This window comes from Gadus morhua, chromosome 2 (genome assembly GCF_902167405.1).
Source record: "Gadus morhua chromosome 2, gadMor3.0, whole genome shotgun sequence".
In the NCBI taxonomy this organism is placed as follows: Eukaryota; Metazoa; Chordata; class Actinopteri; order Gadiformes; family Gadidae; genus Gadus; species Gadus morhua.
The window spans coordinates 8,996,246-9,016,875 of record NC_044049.1 but is presented as its reverse complement, the minus strand read 5'-3'; the positions used below and the strand labels follow the sequence as shown (position 1 = coordinate 9,016,875).

The 20,630-nt window shown below is 43.2% G+C and overlaps 1 protein-coding gene across 1 annotated transcript in view; it reads right to left on the bottom strand.

The window, feature by feature from the left end:
* Positions 1-16,282: 16,282 nt before the first annotated feature.
* hs3st4 (heparan sulfate (glucosamine) 3-O-sulfotransferase 4) overlaps positions 16,283-20,630 on the bottom strand; it is a 36,679-nt gene continuing 32,331 nt past the window's right edge. The window contains exon 2 of the mRNA XM_030349978.1: positions 16,283-17,384. Within this exon, the coding sequence (XP_030205838.1) occupies positions 16,721-17,384 (664 nt within the window). The 3' untranslated portion in view covers positions 16,283-16,720. The remainder of the gene's footprint in view (positions 17,385-20,630) is intronic.

Sequence of the window (20,630 nt, the reverse complement as noted above, 5' to 3'; positions counted from 1 at the left end):
GATGCATGGTGATTCAGAAACACATGCACATTCTCATGCATGCACCACGCACACTTATGCACCGCAGAGTACAGACAGGCTAATGTATGAAGCTGCACACTAACACACACACCCTGACAAACACGTGTCTGTGGGCACACACAGACTTACTATTCCAAACATGCGCACCCTTACACAAGTGCTAACCCACAAGCACATGCACACACTCACACACAGACATTAATTATAGCCCTTGCACAACACTTATTATAATTAATAAATGAGCTTGCTAACCGGTGAGGCTGCTTTAAGAAGAATGTAAAATCATCATTGTACCTTGGAACAACAGCTGAGATGTAATTGAGACATGATGCATAAAATATTAACAATAAACATTTTGTTTACTGCATAAGAGTTGCAAATCAAACCGAAAGGGCAATACATGATCGAGGGAAATTGTCCCAAACAAAAAAACAAAAAAAATTAAATAGCATCTATATGCGGTCAATCACACGTGAAATAAGTCTTTGCTTTAGTCTCCTGTTTTTTGTCTTTTGATCAAAAAATGATTCCAAAAGATTTCCAAAAGAAAATCCAAATAAAGTGTGCAAATATATAATCCACAAGGGCAGTTCCAAAAGTATTTCAAAGCAAAAAAAAAGCACCTTAGCAGCTGCCCAACTGCCATCACAGGGCCCACACTCCAAAACAAGGCCCTTATTGAAAAGATAAAGTCCAGTACGTTCTCTTTCCCTTCCTTCTTTCTCTATAAGCCTTTAGAGATTTCCCCTCTTTTGTCACTTACAAGAACCTAGAACCCAATTGTTTCCCCAGACCAACATGAATCTTAGCATGACACTTCCCTGTACAGCTCATTGTTCTTCACTTCCAGGATAACCACCATTTTTAAAAGCTTGGTATAAAGACTCTCAGCGTGGCGTGGTCTTCTCCTGCAGATCCAAGGACTCTACAACCCTTCGGACCTGTCAGTGACAATTATGAGCACTACAATTAGTCATGAGCTTTGGGTTAAGTAACTGTGGTCCATCTTAGCTAAAGGCTAATGTTGGCTGTTTCAATGTCCCTGCTTGCTCACTTACTTGCCTGAATGCGGTGGCAAGCCAGAGGAATCTCAGACGACGAAGAAGAGATTACGAAGAGAGAAGAGGTTCAGCAGAGAGCAGGGTTTGGCTGAGCTCCAGGAATGGATGCAGGGAAGGGGTGATCAAGTGAAGTGAAGAACTGTTTCTTTGGGAAATTCTAAGTGACCTATTTTAACATTGATGGTCTGTAATCTACAATTGACATTTTAATCAATGCAAGAAGAAGAAGTAGAACAAGAACCAACAAATTGAAATATCTGGGTATCAAAACTCATTGATGACAAATCATCAAAACATTATTTTAACATGTAGATTATAACACATTCCAGTCCAAAAGGAAACATTCATATTTGTGAAGATCAAATAACAGCAGTAACAGTATGTTTTCTTTGCAAACGTGCGTTCAAATTTCTTCTTTTCCTGTCATCATTTTTGGTAAATTGCAACCACCACCAAAAAAATCAACATATATATCAATCAATATATTGACCACTGTCAACAATTTATGAATTCATTAATTGATGGATGCATTACTCATGTATATATTCATTATTAATTGAGAGGCTTCTGACAAGCTGTATTGCAAACTACCGACCTAAACACTAATAGATGTCCTGAGATGTCAAAATACTACTGAACCATCTACCTCACCTTCATAAACCCATTAGGAACCACTCAGGGCCTCGCTGCTCTATGCCTGCTGACGGCCATGCAGTGCATGCTAGCGGTAAGCAAACCTAACCGGACATCGTCCTTTGTATGCGATAATGACAATCTAATGGAGAGGATCCCACTTAATGACCAATTAGAGCAGCTCTCTCTCTGGGCAACGGGCCCCGGTATACATGCCTGTATAACATCCAACATTGATTCTGCTGCGGGCGATCCGGAGCTGTCTAAAAGACTTCTCACCTTCGTCTCACTCCTTGAACCTGAACTCCCACTCGGGGGAGGTTTATTTTCATTTATTTTATTTCTTCATCCAGTGCCTTGGACTACTTGCCTTCTCTTTTTTTTTTTGGCAACACAGCAACATTTATATTTCAACGGGGTGGATATGAATTATGCACAGTAACCAGCGAGAAGGAAATTTAATGATGCCTCACTGGTACCCAACCTGAGGAGAGATTCCCTCTGTCTTGGCCGAGGAGAGGAGAGGATTGGAGAGGAGAGGAGGAGGAGGAGGAGGAGGAGGAGGAGGAGGAGGAGGAGGAGGAGGAGGAGGTGGAGGAGGAGGTGAAGGAGGTGGAGGAGGTGGAGGAGGAAGGGGTTGAGGTATAGGCGGATTGAAGGGGCTGATTTGAACAGATCTTTGACCTCATCCCTCTTGTTGCGGTAGTATTTGCAGTCAAGACGTGCACAGGGGTGAGGAGGAGGAGGAGGAGGTGGAGGAGATGAAGGCGGTGGAGGAGATGAAGGAGGAGGAGGAGGAGGAGGCGGAGGCGGGGGAGGAGGGGGAGGAGGAGGAGGAGAAGGAGGTGGATCGGAATGAGGGGTTACCTCACTCCCTCCCCGCGCCTGTCTGAATATTGATCTGCTTTGACATCTAATGTAATGATTCTTTGTCAGCGTGCCGGAGTGGCTGGACAGCGTGAATTTGGGTTGTATTACCAATGACTTTTAATTAAGCCTCCTCTGTCATTTCCTCTTGACCTCTTCATCAATACAGAAATCAGAGCCGGCTCCCTTTTCTCTTTTTTGTGTCCCCTTTAAACCGCATGGACGATCCCCTGTACATACTGGATGGCTCCTTCCCCGTCTTTCAGAATGACCTCCTTTTGCATCAGGTGTACGCCCATACATTATAAGATAACGTTATTCCATTACTTATAGACAGTGCGCAACAAAATAGGGAATATTTTGTGCTTCCTTTTTAGAGAAATGGTAGCTGCTCAAAGTGTGTGTGGGGGCATCAGCATGAGACTCATCGGAAATAGGAGACCAAACAAAACAAGAATTAATAATGCAGTATGAGAATCAGTCTTTCTTCCTTCCTGTGAGGCATCCATCTTGTGAAAAGGCCAGTCTAACATTGATTCCACTTTTAGCACTGTCTTTGTCTGTGGCCCTTTTATGCCCCCCCCCCCAAAAAAAACAGATCCAGTCCATTGTTTGCAACACCAGTGGACTCGGGCTCTACACAGCCGATTTCACACCCTCCTACCATCGTACTGATTCTCCCCGACTTGTTTTTTATGTATTTTACTCAATAAGAGCTTTTTAAACACAGAAAGAGGCTGCGTTAACAATACATATAGACCAACAGTTACACATGAAAAACGAAAGGAAGACACACATTAGGTGTGTTTCACATTCAAACAACTGTGGCTGAACTCAAATCATATAAGATTGTTGTGTGACAATGAATATTCATTCTCATTCACTGCACCTTGAAGCCAGACCTGGAAGCTTGCTCCAGGCTGTGGTGCATACGGCCATTTCAATTTCATAAAGCATAAAGGTTCCAGCTCGGCTAATGTGGTGCTAATATTAGAATCTGTGCATGCCTTGTTATAAGCTATGTCCATACAGACTGATTCAGCTATGCACTACTACGAGCAGAACTGCCGTTATTCAGAATGGTCTGACTTTGGCTTCATTCATTTGCGTTCCAAAACATTTTAAAATGGACCATGCTAGCTTAGAAGGCACACATACTTTAACATTCTTAAAAAATAGGGAAAATGTGTGTATTCAAGCAATACAAAGGAGTGTTAAAGCATAAAGTGATCACAATAATGACATATCAATGTGCAATAGTGTAACATGTAATTTACTAAATTGCATTTGTTTAGGGATTGCATGTGTTGATTTTTTCATACTTATGGGATTTCTGCGCCGGTTAAGACAGGACAGTGAGACAGAAAGGTGGGCTGAACGAGAGAACGACTTAGTATTACTGAATATTCCAATTCGTTGCCTCCGTTAGTGAGCCTACAAGCCAACCACCACTGGCTCCGTCGATTCTGGCAAACATTGTGTCGTGGAAAATGAGATGCAACTGTAGTTACTATATTCATGGTTTTTGATTCACTGCTGAAAATAAATGAAATACTAACAACTCCTCTTAGTCATCATTTATCGATGGAGTTTACACTATGTTTTCCTTCCTGTTTGAGTTGTTGAACCACATTCATTTGAAGGTATTTAAACACCCTCTCTCTCAATCCACAACTACTGTTGAGCAGGAAGAAACAAGCAATAGGCCTGCATGAGGTGTTCAGAAATGGAAACAGAAGCTTATAGTAAATAGTTATATCAATCACATAAACATTGCGCATGAAGAACACACAGATAAACTGTTGATGTTATTGGGCTGTTTTGAAGGTTTACCGTTGAAACCTGGAATTGGAAACCACTAGTGTGATTGTGTGCTTAACAGTGATTGAATCATAGGATGATTCAGTTTAGACAAGAAATGACAGCTAATGATAAACCACGGTGCACATTACGAACACATGTGTCCCAGGTCTTTCAAAGATCCATTTCATTCGCTCATTTCCCGATTTACTGTTTGTATATTTAGATTGTTTGATTTATTTCTTGTTTAATAGTGAAAAAAATGGTGTATGCAATTCATTCAAATCGGTAAGATGAGTGTTCTCTGATCAAAAGCAAACTGTCTTGTTAGCATGATTATACCTTAGTTGGAACCTCATTTTGTCTAACCATGATTGACATAAATCCTCATAATAAAGGTGTTCACTCTATTGATTATAACATGTGTCAATTGTAATTGAATTACAGTGGAAAATAGTTATCTTCCACAACACCTCTGGTGCATGCCATGCCCGCTCTCCTTGATTGTGTCAAATGCAGAGAGTGAAGAGGTTTATGTTGTCTCAAGGCTTTTGTGATTGGTCTTGACATTTATCAGGAATGCATGATAGTTAGGGTTTCGTGCATTCTGTGCATTCATGAAAGATAATTCTTAAAATGCATTCTCTCTCTAGTAGGCGACCCTCAGGGATTCCAAGTCACTTTAAATGCCTTGAGTGGACTTAGAAAAGTATATATCTTTAAGTTTGGCGGAATTATTTTCCTGTGCTGTGACTTATGTGCATGTGGGTGAAAAAATGAATATGGGTGGGGTAAGATAACAAGATTTGTGATATTCTTTTCCCACAGATCTCTTCGCCCAATCGGATCTTACTTGAGATGATGTATCTTAATGATGACATAATGATCCTTGAACAAACTCTGTCAAAAACGTGCTCATAATGTGCTGATACAATACTTGTACTACTTCTTCAGTGCAGTCTCCCTTGCACTATTGCCAATGCTCATGTGACTTCATACAGCCAATGAGGAGACAGTTTTGTCAAACCTTTTGAAAAGCACGCAAATGTGTTCAGTCTTTTGCTTGATGTTATTCTGTGTCTTGTCATACAGGCTCTGGGGACTCTTGCAATGCAACTGTCAATATTCCGATGCAATTAAATGATAAAAATTGCCTGTCTTTTTTTTTGTTCTTGGATGAATATTTGTATATATTTCTACCTAGCTTCTATTTCCCTTCTTTAATTAATGAGACCCTTCAATTCAGACACCTCTGATCGCCTCATTATGAATGTAGTTTATAATAAAGCGAGCCTAGGTGTCTCCACATGAAACTGTAAACTAGAGGCATCGGGGTAGACATACCTGAAGCTATACTCCTGTTTGGTGGGTAAATCGACATCTTTCTGGAGCTGTTTGACAGCACTGACAGCAGGTGGGGAGTTGCTGCAAGTCTCTGTGTAATTCCCAAGTAGGTTCATTACACTAAATCTACACAGGACCCGATCCCGGGAGGAAAGCCTAGGGAAGCAGGCCCATACCTAGCACCTGATAGTTCATTTATATGAGAAACATGTTTCCTCGCAGTCTGCATTTTTTCCTGTCTGTTTACATTGCCGCTGCAAACTTGCTGTCGCTGCTGCGAAAGTAAAAGAAGGTTAGAACAAAGGAAGACGGTTAATCTTTTACAATTTTAACTAAATATAAATAAAGAATTTGATTATTTACAGCGTACGCAATGGTAAAAGGGGAGATGTCAATAACAGTGTTGTTGTTTACAGTACATACTTGTCCCCTAGAGGTGTTTTGCTGTGCACGTGAATCGCTCAGGGCTCAAATCCAATTGGAACTTTCACTGATGCATAATTTATGTTTTTTGAGCATGATGGTGTAATGGTTTGTACAAAGCCAGTTCGACGAGCAAACAAGGCCGAGGTATTAAGATTGTGCAAAATCCAACATCAAAATCATTGTCATGCAACCTCATCTATCTAATTTGATACACACACAAAAAAAACGCATCGCGTTTAAAATCACATTCCATTAACCAAACATTTTTTATCATGAGTGTAGCAGCACGAATGCACCTGTGAAAATATTAAATTGTGCAGTTGCCATTAGCTCCGAATATAATCGTCATCATCTTTTGATCTTAAGCAATCTGTTTGAAAATGACAGAAGTCTTTGAAGTGGGTAGTCGTAAATTATATTGCATGAGGCCTTGAGTAAGAAATATTTTTTGGGTTCTACATCTCTTTGCCAGGGTATAGTATTACATTTTGTTCATGTAGTTCTGCAGTCCGGGATTACCTTAGTCCATCCACTTTACAGGCAGGCAAGACATGAGTCTCATCAACGTCACCCTTGGAAATTAATGTTTATTCATGCTTCCTTAGAACTGCATTCAACATGCATTACATTTCTCTGCATTCAATTTGCCACCATTAGTTTCAACGTTTCCATTAGTTTATAGGCATAGCTAGTTGGGCAAGGAAACTCCTGTCATTCGCTGCCCATCATCGGACAGCTCACGTGGTCCAATCAAACGTACGTGACACACACTGAGAGAGGGTCGATTTAAGAACTGCCATCTCAGACACACGCTATCGGTGAAGCTAAGTGTGCAGAGCGTGATTTTCCCACCACCACTCCAGCCTCCCCCTGTTTTGGTTCTGCTCTGTATTGTATGTAACCTACACACTGGGTTGAGACATCTGATTATCTAATGCTCCCTGATGTCAACTGTTGGTAGGTTGTATCTGACAGCTGTGCATCATGCTTTAAATCATACAGCAGGGAGCACCCAAAAAGAGTGGAACCCGACCGACAAACAAAATGTGTTCTGCAATAAATAGTTTAAACTGGCATGATTTCGGACAGAAGTAAAGTACATCTCTTTTATTCCTGGCATCGATATGATGAACCATGCATAATGGATGACTACTTGTTATTTTCCTTGTTGTGAGTATCCCTAGGTAACTAGAAAGACAAAGCTGATGGACAATTTCGAGTTCATATCTACCTCAAGCTTTCATCCGAAAATATTTATCAAAATAAACAACATTTCCCTCAAACCTTCCCTCCTGCCCCCCAATGATTATTCTCCTCACGCTAATACCATCTAAGAACACCCCAACCCCCCCGATATGACCTGTGACGGCGTTAATGCCCATCCAGCTTGGTTCGGAATGCCCTCGTCACAATTAAGAGCCATTCCGTTTTTTTTTTGTATTTCCTTTGCGCCTGCATCACTTCCAACGTGCCTTTTTTCCAATTTACCGGGCGCTACGCCTCTTCCTCGGCATCCACAGCGCCAAGGCAGCGTCAGGCATCTGCAGCATTATAGTACATCATGAATTTTTATATTATCTCAAATTGGAAATGCTAGCAGAAGGATGCTTAGCATAACCAGCTCCTCACCGTCCCATTCCCCCTCCCCCCCTGCCTCCCCCCCTGCCTCCCCCCCCCCCCACACACACACATCCCCCATGCTTCTGCATGATTGATGACTGATTTGTGCTGAAGTGCGGGGCTCAGAAGCAAAAAAGATGCGGCGTTCGAGCATTTACGCAGTCAGGTATGAGGAGGGCGCCGGTTGATCTTTGTCCCGTGGTTGACGTCGCAGCTCGCTTGTCCCTGGCAATGCGACGGCGCGTTCTGATACAAATGCCGAGCCGCGCGGGGAATGACAATAAGCCAGATCCCTCCAGCCACTGGAGCTGCCTGCTCCCTGGCAAGCACATCTATACAGCCTGATTATGATGTATGTATACTGTTTGCATGTGTGTGTGTGTGTGTGTGTTTGTGTGTGTGCGGGCTGATGTGTATGGTGTATGCAGCTGACTCTTTGAACTATCGAGTGTCTACCTTCTAGCTCCTTAGCAGAAGCATTTACCCAAATTGACTCACAGTGAATGCATGCCATTATAAAGGATGTAAGGGGTTACCCATGTTGCATCAGGGTGCCTACAGGTAGGTTGCGGGGAAGAATAAAAGTAGCTGGGAATGAAGCCCAGTGCCGGTTTACAGATCACTGCATGTTATGCCCGCAGAGGTTTTCAGCACCACCATGCACCCGGACAGCAGGCCACAGATCAGCACCCTGGATAGCTCCCCTCTCCGGAGGGAGAGAGCTCCTCACCTGGGAGACATCACTCTCATCAGCAGCCTGGGCCGGCTGAGGCTTCTTGGCTTGATGATACACAGCGAGCACAGAGCCAAGCCCCCGTGTCCTCATGGAGGTTGAGTAGGTAGTAGACACGCTAGTGCTTTCTGCTCGGTTCGCAGTTACTAAGAGTGCCCCATGACATTTTTATCCTCACCTGGCCTGGACAGCTGTACATTTTATGTAACACAGTGTGTGAGACTAAACCTATTTTTGCTGCATTCTTGAAAGAATATATATTGTTACTATTTTATTGTAAACGGTAAACCCTTCCCTTTGGGTCTTGCCCTTCTTTTCCTTAGAGGACCCACACTTGCCCCCTCACACATTGTATGGGGCCTGCGTTTAAAACAGTGTTTTAATCAGAGATCAGACTCGTTGGAGAGGAATATCAATCTGAACTCTGTGTTCTGATTTGAAGATGGTTTCTGGCAGAGCGTGTCTCTCCTCCTGACTGATCTTTTGTTCTTCTCTTTTCTGTATTGCAAAGGTGTGAATGGGAGATTAGCCGCATTGTGAATAGCAGGGCCTTGTTATTGCTATTAGAGATAAGGAATTATCCTAAGAAGCAATTTAGGTAAAAGGATGAAACAGAATAGAAAATGGCCTGCATAGAATGACATCTAAAATTACCAATTTACATTCATTTGATTAGGGGGAACGGAAAAAAAAATGGTACGTGTACGGTACCACCATTTAATGTCTGAATAAAGCAAGGCCTTAAGTCACCGTTCCTTGAGCATTTAACTCCATAATGTTATACCATGGACATAGTTTGAAAAGCACAGCCATCTGCCGATGTGTCTGGAATTGAGCAGAGGGTCGCGGTGACCGACATGTGCATATGCGATAGTCCTGGTTGTCAGGAGTATGTAGAGCATAATAATCGTTCCTGAAACGCATGCATGACTGAACAAATGGAGACACAAATACCTTGCGCGCAGTATACTCTTTGCTCGCACCGATGCATTTGCTTGGAGCCTCACCTCAAGTGAATCCGAACGAGTGACGCCGCGTGTGAGAACCATCACCTGTAGGCCTGGGCGAGGTCTTCGCTCCGACGTTAAGAAGTCTATTAGTTGTTTCGTTTACAGATCTCCGATCGCGTTATGTACTGACCACACCTGTCTCTCTCATTCCTCTCTCTCTCTCTTTCTCTCTCTCTCTCTCTCGCTCTCTCCCTCTCTCTCTTGCTCTCTCTCGCTCTCTCTGTCTTTTCTCTGACAGATAATTAATGTTTACCGGCTAAAGGTTAATATCCACTCAGCAGAAAATGAATCAACAGTGAATTAATGAGACCATTACCTGCGAGGAGGATTGATCACAGAATTTGTCTTCCTTAGAAGCACGCCATAGCAGAGGCGACGCCATATTGATCGGGTGGAAAAAAGATGTGTGAGAGGAGCCAGATGTTCTGTGTAGCGTGACCTCTGATGAGGGTCACACACTCGCAGGAGGAGGAGGACGACGATCCTGACAGAGAAGATGGTGCTATTGTGATGGCAGAGAACTAATGAGGGCTCCGGAGGAAAGTGCTCTTCAAACCCTTCCTTTAAAGACAGAAGGATGCTACTGTCATTATGTTATTATTGATACTGAGGGATTGGTTGCTATAGTAGTGTACGACTCTACAGTGGTGTACGACTCTAAGCCAAAAGGTATTAGGCTTGTACGATGTCCGCAGCCTTTGAGCATTCTAACCCCTTCCTTGCACCTCCAGCAGCACTATCGGATTACACTGCAAGGGTGCCAAAAGGTAGCGTGTTCGATCCCTCAATGTCAGCATATTGTACCCGAAGGCATCCAATAATTCACTATCCACAACTGCATCTGAATTCACTGTTAGCCGCTTTCCATAAATGTGTCTGGTAAATGGCGTAAATCGTAAGTACTTAGTTTTACATTTGATCTCACAGCCTGTGATCGTAAAATGGTTATGATGACTGGTGAGATGACTTCATCCTATCATGCGTTTAAGAAGGCTAGAAGAAAAATGAAATGTCCCTGTAAAGGTCATGAAAGAATTATTGGATCAGAGGGGGGGAACTTCACCTACAATACATTTTTTTCTGACAGAGAATTGTTTTACTGTAGTATGGAGGCCATAATTGAAATTACTATAATTTAATCATCGTAAAATAAGTGTGAAAATTAAAAGCAAATGTTACATTTAAGGGACAGACATAGTCAATACATATCAATTGGCAAGAAAGAAGTGTGTTTCATGAAACTGAATTTGAATAAATGGAAAATCTCACAAAATATGACATTTTAAAGTAGAAGAACAATTAGCAATTTCAAACAATTGGCATTTCTTGGCAATTTCGATTTTAAGGCTGAAGCCTGAATGACAACCTAGCCTACCAGTCAGTCAGAGAACGAGCTAGGTCTGCTTGAAATGGAACAGGTGGTCTCTGTAATTGATGAATAACAGAGAAATAAGGAATAAATAGTGAATACAATCTTCACTCTTTGCCCCAAAAAAGCTATTACATAAATATTAACTCAAAAACAACAGAAACACAACAGAACTACACGAAACATGACAATTCTCGTGTGATTTATATTTGGCCAGAAATGAGAAGGAATCCCTTATTTAAATGGTGTATTTATTATTATTAAATAGATGGGAGGAAATGTATGTCAATATTTATGATGCAGCGCTCGTTTATAAATATTAATACTGTAATTAATTAATGATTGTTCTCTGTCAATGAATAGATTGTGAGTCCTCCCGAGACAGAAAATCTTTTATCATGGCTTGGCAGGCTGTGAGAAATAAATGCTGGAAGAAATCTACATGAAAGAATATGAATACATGATGCTGTATTACAATATATATCTATAATAAATTATACTCTTGTAGAAGATGGAGAGGCAATGGGGATAATAAAAAGGTTTTCCGGGTGTGCGTGTGTGTGTGTGTGCCAACCTTTTCTGTTCATGTCTATGCATGCTTCTGGGCTTGTGTACATGTGTTACATTTGTGATCTTGGGCTTGTGTGTGTGTTTGTGTGTTTAAGTGTGTGTGTGTGTCTGTGCTTTTGTTATTGCATCAGTCTGTGTGCGTGATTGTGTGCGTGCGTGTGTGTATGTGCTTGCATGCCATCATCAGTGTGAGCGTGTGCATGTGTGAGCGAGTGTGCTTGCATGTGTGTGCCTGTATCAGTATTTGTGTGTGCGTGTGTGTGTGTGTGTGGTTGAGGAGGTGGGGGCCGATAGATACAGGAGGCAGCAGCACAGAGGGAAAGTTGCCGTTGGCACTCAGCCTGGTGTGTGGGATGAGGAAATGGTTAGAACTTGAGATCTATGGTTAGTTATAGAGAGGATTGTTCTTGCAGGTGGGTGGAGGCATCATTACGACCTGCTCCTAGAGCCAGCAGGGCAACTTTGTAGTATTTCCATAGCTTGAACTCGTGCCATGAAAAAGATAAGTGTGAGGATTTTTAGTATGACTGCATTCAGTTCTACTTTGTCCAATTAGACAAAGTATAAGTACTTTCAAATGAAGCCTATTTTTTTTAAAAATAGCCCTGTTATACATCTATAATAAGACCTGTATACAGCAGTTGTGTATACTTTACATTGCAGTGCATATTGGTTCATATTCTTAACATCTACACAACGTATTCTGTCTATGTCACATCCGAGGAAGTGTGTGTAGGTGGGGGGGGGGGGGGGGGGGGGGGGGGAACGAATGGCTCCGAGTTGACAGAAGAGATTTCTGGGCTTAGTGTAATGTGTTCAGTCACCGGTGTATGCGGTAATCCTCAGGCATTACCTGTTTAAACTCCACTCCCCAGGAGTCCTGCTAGTGCTAGAGGCAGACCGACTGAAGAGAATGGGTTGACTTTTCTGTTGCAGAGAACCAGGAAGAAAGTGATTGCTATTATGAATAAAAAACCTGGGAGCCATTGTATCCTGTGCAACGTTTTGTTTGGGAACAGCCAATGACATCAAAGGAAGATGTGTCGATCGGATTACGTGTCCACCTCAGCGGTTTAGAGTTAACTCTGATTTCAGTGGGCCTAATCAGATTAGAAATTGACGTGATTAAGGACAAGGATTCTGTGCAGGTTTTTCTCCTTTCCCACTCATATCAATTCACTTTGTTATTGAAATGCTCCTTTGTGTAGGGGCATTGTGCGGGAAAATACCCATCAAACACTTATTTTGCTAGATGTATTGTTAGCTACATTGATTCTTTTTTTGTAATACTGAGCATGGTGCTTCCTTTTTAGTAGTTAGCCTGCAGAATATAGGGACTGTAACTATTGTTTCTGTTTAAAACATGTTAAATATAAGAGTACGTTTTGCGATTCATTCCGGAATCCTGATCATTTCAACTTTATTTCAGCCTACAAATGTTCTCGCGAAGCCTACACATGTGAAATTGTTATGTGTGGTTTTCCTGTCAAACACACAGCCGTTAACAAGCAGCAACAGCAGATATCAAGCCAGAAGTTCAGAAGAGTAAAACGACAGGGAGGTCATCAGAAAATCCTGATAAAAGAGGCCTGATCTCCGGCCCTCGTCATCTGCCTCATCCCGGCTGGATTCCCTGACTGAACGTTTGTGAAGCACCACGCGTCCCCCCACTGGGAGGCTTTCGCTGAGGACAACATGTCCTTAATGCTCTGGAAGTCTTGGCAGTATGTTTACTACACTATATACCACATGAAAGCGCGCCTCCCGCCCAAAGAAAACATTCACTGCGTCTGATTCCCATGTCACACCAACGACATGCGCTCGCGGACACGGCCCCATGGGGTTCAGGTGTGAGTGTGTGAGTAGAGCAGTGTGTAGTAGGTATGTTTGCGTTCAGGATTATGAAGTCGTTCCTGCACATGGGAAAGGGGATTCCTCTGCTTCCATGATGAGTTTGCAAGCTTCCCTAAAGGACATCCCAATGTTATTTATTGTGGTTATATTTTTATTTCGGAGCTTTTAAGAGGTGTTGGTTGGGGGGGGAGATGATGGGGTTTCTGTTCTGGATGTTTCTCTCTTCCGCTGCAGATCCAAACGTGTGTGCTCAGCAGGAATCCCTCTCTGTGATCACCTCGCAATGTGGGGACTGTCGGAATTAATCTGGATAATGTAAAACAAACAAACAAACAAACAGGAGGAGAAGAAACTGAGGAGGCGAGGAAAAAATAGAAAGCAAAAAATAAAAAATGGTGTGTGGGAGGAGTGATAAAACGAGACCCGAAGAAAAGAGAGAATAAAAAAGGAAAGAAAAACAAAACAAAGAAAAACAAAACCTGTCAAGAAAACAGAAACACACACACATGCTAACAAATACTCGACATGCACACACAGACGGCACATGAACACGCACCCACACAAGACGACACGGCAGTCTTTCAAAGTGCACACATTGTGTGTGTGTGTGTGTGTGCGTGTGTGTGTGTGTGTGTCTGTCTCTGTTTGTGTCTGGGTGTCTGTCTCGGTGTGTGTGTGTGTGTCTATCTTTGTGTTAGTCTGTGTGTATTTCTGTGTGTGCGTGTGTGTCTATCACTGTGTTAGTCCGTGTGCATTTCTGTGTGTGTGTGTCTGTGTGTTTCTTTGTGTGTGTGTGTGTGTGTGTCTGTCTGTGTGTATGTCTGTTTAAGTGTCTGTCTGTGTGTGTGTCTGTCTGTGTGTGTTTGTGCGTGTGTGTGTGTGTGTGTGTGTGTGTGTGTGTGTGTGTGTGTGTGTGTGTGTGTGTGTGTGTGTGTGTGTGTGTGTGTGTGTGTGTGCAGAAGGAGGTGTGGTGAGGAGGACCGGAGGGGTTGACGTGTTCAAGCTTGCTGCGACAAAGGGCAATGTAGTGCTTGCTTTGATTGAATCCATTGCAGTGTGTAACAAGCTGCCGGCATAGGCCTCCTGAGGGGGACAGAGGTCTGTGGAGAGTGAAGCAATTCTGGGGCCTCCTTCCCCCTGCCCGGGAAACGCAGGGGGAAGATTAACGGTGCGACGCATGATAGCCGTATGCCAGCCGGTGATGTGGGAAGCAGACTGTATTTATTGACTCATTGACTCCATTGATTGTCTCATTTGATGAAAAGTCCAGAGACAACAGACACATACATACATACATACATACATACATACATACATACATACATACATACATACATACATACATACATACATACATACATACATACATACAAACACGCACATTGCGCAGACCTTTAGCCAAATTCGGAGACAACCGCGCCCATGTTGAGCTTGTGATGTCATGTCATTGAAGGTGGGAGGGTGGAGGGAAACATGAGGAAAATAATAAAAGAGACTTTATAGAAAGGAGCAGATCACTGCAGTTCACCCTGTCATTTATATCGTTGCATTTGAATTATCCAGCTGTTACTGATTATCACAAGTGGTTGGCATTAGACTTAAGGTACATTCTCCAGACAAACAGTACAAGGTTCAAGGTTGGGACATTTTTTTTTCTTCTTCTCTTTTCTTTTTTTTTCTCTCCGTCAGGTAAGCATGTGTGTGTGTGTGTGCGTCTGATGGCAAAATCCCCACTGTGACATTGACATTGTTCCAGTGCCAGGTTTTGCTTAATAGGCCATTAATCTCTAACGAGAAGCACAATGCAGCAGATGTTTGTTAACACACTTCTGCTCGGGCCTCCTATGTTGTTCTTCACCCCCATTAACTCATAATACCCCTGGCTTAAAAAAAAGAGAAAAGAAAAAGGAAACACAGAGATGACGACGCACAGCGGAGAGCCGTCGTTATTCCGCTTAGTTTGCGTCGACAAACCGTTTCAACGGGACACAGGAGGTCTTATCGTAAAAGACATAATCAAACATAATCAGGTGTCATCGGTACCTATATCCCACCTTCTGTATCCAATGAGCCAGAAATGTGTGTCAAATATATATTTATATATATATATATTTGTTCTTTTTTTATAAGCCAAAAATGTGTGTCAAATATATATATATATATATACAGTATATTTGTTATTTTATTATAAGCCAAAAATGTGTGTCAAATATATATATATATATATGGTACATATATATATTTGTTCTTTTTATATAAGCCAAAAATGTGTCTCAAATATATATATATATACAGATATATATATATATATATATATATTCTTTTTTTAAACCCCAAACTAACCAATCCTATATGCATACCACCAAGTACGGTGTAGGATAACGATTAATTATAGCTATGCATTCATATAATTGATCAAGCTTTACCAGTGGGGCATCCGTCTCGCTGTTGAATATGTTTGCGGTCATAAAGTGGGACTCAGAAAAACAGAAAACGGTTACATTGAAGACATTAACACTTTGGTGAACTCTGGATCCTCTCCACACTCACACAATGGCAAGACACCGAAGACACCGAAGAAACCGGGGCCCTTGTATTCATGTCAACGGATCTTTCTCCCTCTCTATCTATATATATATATATGTGCATGTGCGTTATGTCGCTTTTTCTCTTTTGCTTTTCGACCATCGTCAGGACAGTGTTACAAGGTGACGATTCGCGGCACTTGACGGCCCTTTTGCCTCGAAGCACAGAAGGTCATTTTCTCTGTATATCTGAATGCTGGTGAGTGGGTGGGAGGGCGACATACTGTATAGAAACTAAAGGGAGCAGAAGAAACAGGCAGAGTTTACCCATTTGGGGTCATGAGGTAAGGACACTTAACTCATCGCATGCATTGCCATAGTCATCATTTTTTCGTCTTTTATATCATCTCTATGCTTTCAAAAGGAAAGGGGGGAGGGGGGGGGGGGGAAGCAATAAATGATGTCCTCTTCACAAATATAAATGTATTTTATGTATAATATGTACAACGATGTCTGCGACACCTTTTGGTGACATAAGAGCTGAGGGAGAGAGAGAGAGAGAGAGAGAGAGAGAGAGAGAGAGAGAGAGAGAGAGAGAGAGAGAGAGAGAGAGAGAGAGAGAGAGGAAGGGAGAGACAGGGTGGGAGGGCTGGGGGATAAAAGCATGTCAAGTAAACTCTTTGCTCATGGATACAGACAGGGCGTGACCGCGGGGGGAACACGTCAGGTGAGTAACAGTATGTGCTCGGGCGCACCCTCGCGACAAGAGAGAGCGCAAGCGTGATGAAGAGGTCAATGTCATTAAGAAGGCTGGTGGTGTGGCTGATCTTTTGCTGTGCCCGCTAGCCAGCTAGCACTGCTAGCACGCTAGCACTGCGAGGCCCCTGCTAGTCCTGAGAGCTACGCGGCGCAGCGGCCGCGGCCGCCTCCCCCAGCTCCCACTCAAAGTTCTGTCCGGACATTTGGTAGAACATCATGTTAAAGGGCTTGAAGAACTTGTGCAGCCGGCGGATCACGTCCGGGTCTATTCTGGGATGAGTCCTCCCTTTGGACTTGCCCAGGCACCGGGGGGTGCTGCTGTCCTCGGGCTTCTTGAGACACGGGAACCCCTTGGTCTTGTTGAAGTAAAAGTGTTTGTCCGTGACGATGCGCTTGAGCCCCAGGAAGTCCTGCACCTTGGCCATCTCGCCCGCCGGGTCCACGATGAGCCGCTCGCCGCTCACAAAGTGCATCTGCGAGAGCGGGAAGTACTGCATCCAGCTCTCCAGGTGCAGCGCGTAGATGCCGATGCGCAGGGCGCTCCACGACGCGTCGATCAGGCCCAGGGTCCGGTTCTTGAAGGCGAGCACCTCAAAGGTGGGGATCTCGGGCTTCTTGGAGAGGGTCTGCGTGTAGTCCGAGATGGCGCGGGTGACAGGGTTGCGCACCACGATGATGAGCTTGATGTCCCGGGCCATGGTGTGGATGCGTTTGGGCGCGTGGTTGGTCACAAAGTAGCTGGGCGTCTTCTCCATGGTGATCTGGCCCTCCAGGGTGGACGGCATCAGGTCTCTGAGAACACACAGAAGGAAAACATACGTCAGATGGCGGAAGGTCAGGGCAGGGTTTCCCCTACCCAATATCGTGACTCCGTCGAGTTGGTTGGCGCAGTGGTACTGAAATGGGGGTACGCGTACCCTTAGTGGTACTTTAGATACTGCAGGGGGTACTCAGAACATGGCAAAATAATTATAATAATTAATAAAAAAGTTAACAATCGTCTTTTTTCCAGCCTGAGCAAGTTTCAATTCTGAAAACTAGACAAAATAATTTTTTGAATATGTACAAGTGGTTGAAATGTCATTCGCGAACAAGGAGAAAGGAGAATGAGTTATAAAGAAGGTGCATCCAGAAACACCAAAATGACGTTGTTTTCAGGAAGAATATATCACCTCTACATGATCTGACCCTCCCCTGGCATTGTGCTACTTTAGTGGGGAGAAATCTGCAAAAAATGCATGATCTACAAGGCCATGTTTCTCACTAAATTGATGTTCACACAGCCAAATAGAAGGCACATACATTCTAAAAAAAAATCTCCCAAAATTGTTTTGTGCCAGTGAAAGGGTTACTCAGCTGAAAAAACATGTTAGAGAGGGTAAACTAGCAGAATTCTTTTGAGAACCACTGACTTAGCAGGTACTCTTATCCATGACAACACGCTTAACCGTGTCAAGATACACATCCTTTAACGGACAGCAGTCTTTGGGGTTTCGAAACCCTCAGACTCGGGAGTCAAACAGCCCCTAACCCCACAGGATTAGAGCGTGTTCTACCACCTCCCTGTTGTGGGGAGCACATCAGCCAAGGTTATACAGTGCCAGCGACTGTGATACAATTACCGAGCAGTTAATTATTTTCAGGGAATTACGAGTGAAATTAACTATCAGACATTATTTCACGCGGGGAGGAGAAGAAGAAGGGGAAAAAAAAAAACATACCCCTAATTACAGCCACAGAGTCATAATCAAGAGATAAAAGAAAGAAGATGAAATGACGGAGTATGCTCATCGCTTAATTGACGCCATCTGCGTTACTCCAGGAGCTGTTTGGGGAACTTTAATAATGAGTTCAGTGCATATCATTAATGCTCGGGTGCCTGGGGTATTGTTTTGTCATACATTTATTATGCATGAGAGGCTCAACACACAGTCGAGGGATCACATGTGCTTGTTCGCCATTGTGTGTGCGTCGGTGTGTGTTTTGGTGTTGTGGAGGAAGGCGGGGTACTTGCGATTTTTCTTTTTGGTTATCCGTCTCATTGGTTCGGATTAAGGACAGTTCATCGGATACAGGGCTGAGTGATTAAGAGATTCAGTGTTGTTATGTTTGATTCCTTTTTTTTACAGCGAGATGGGAAATAGAATAGAGGATCTTGTGGATCCCGTGGAGGCAATCTGCTTTCGTTTTGTTGTTTATTATCAAAAAAACTGTACAACTTTGTCTCCGAGAATGAAAATAAAAATCAATGCCGAAGACAAACAAAGTTCATTGCGTTTTCGTTTTTTTCTCGCATCAGTAAGTGTGGCGTTTGGATTTGCCTCCAGCGAAGAAGTATGATAGCTCACACTGATGTTCCCTACTTCTCTTCCGTTAGTGCTCTCTTTATTTAAAAGTTGTGCGATTCTGCGCTAAATAGGCACATTAAATCCTCTGTCTGTGAGAGGCGGCGAATATTTACTGAGGGCAAACAGTCGCGCTTCGGCTCCACAATATCATCAAAAAACAAAGAATGTAATGTAATGTCACCCTAATCCATATTTATTCCCTTTTTTCAATCATTCTATAATATAAAAGAAATGTTACCAGAGTACAAACAAAACCCCTCCCTAAAAATGGCCGTTTCCTTCTGAACCTACGCAATTAAATACTGACGTTTCTCCAAATAAGGGCAGTGTCCTTTAAGTACCCAGTCCCATGTCCAATATTGACTATCCCATGTTTGTCACACAACGGCCCTAGTAGTGGAGGATATGTAAACCGTATAGTGACATCAATCATTCGCAACTTGGACATATTCTAAATTTACTGTTCTCCTGTCTAAAATCCAATTTACTCGGCTACTGTTATGCACATATCGACCGGCCGACAAACATGCACCAACGGATACTATGGGACAGGGGGATGGAGGGGGTGCGGGGGGGGGGTACGGCTAGTCACAAGAGGGGCCTGGTAATTGCGTCTCACTAGCTGTATTGCATTCCTGATGGGTAATTTCCCTATGGATTATGTTTGTCTCCAGACACCAGATAACTGTTCCTACCTCTTGGCCTGTAATGGGATATTAAACATATCTCGCCTCCACGTTGCAGCACTGCGACTGGAAGGAGTATTAGTTTTCATTATATACCATCAATGGCTCACTATTCTTCCCTTACGGTAATGAATCACGGAAGATTTTGTCCTAACCTTGCAAGGTCTTTTCTAACCTTTCAATGCATTGGCTATTTAGACGCAGAGTAGAGGCGGATAGGTTGCAGGAGAATGGAGAAAAAAAACGACAGCGAGAAATAGGCACAGTGTCGTCGTCTTCGTCCCCTCCCCCCCCCCCCCCTCCCCCTGAATTGATATACATGGCCAATGTGGGATCACCTTGAAACAAGCACCGTAATGTGCTTTTCAATGTATACCAACCGGAAGGAAATCAGTGCAAATGTACCGCGCTTCTTTGGAGCACATCAAATCGACGGAGGCCAGATGAACAACGCCCAAGGTTACCTTTATGAAAACGTTTGCATATGACTCAATGGCTTTAGTGCTCATTATATGTTTAATTACAAAAATGAAAATTTCTCTTGTTATTTATTTTCCATCCGCCAAGTCCGCCGTTGATTGAAAATCAGTCACGGATGGTTGATACACCTTAAATGTCAGCGGGAACACAGGTGGAGTTTTAAAAAAAAAATTAAACAAAACGCTGATAAACAAGCTCATTTCCTGGTGCGTGGAAAATGACTGCGCCCGGCCTTGCAGTCTACTGGAACCGGAGTAAACAACAGGAACAGGTTAACTCTCCGCATCAGCTGCTGAGCTCCACACAGGTCATTCAGGTGGGTAGATAAATAAAATGCACAGCGCTAAAGAGCTTCTGCTTACCATCTGCTGTTTACTCAGGACGACCAAAAACAATGGCACATAGGCCTACCGATTCTGCTTCCTGTGTGGTTGCACCACACACATACACACACGCACGCACGTAAACACACACAGTGAGATAAAGGCAGCAGTGCCTTTATCTAGAGAGATGAGCTCGCTCTC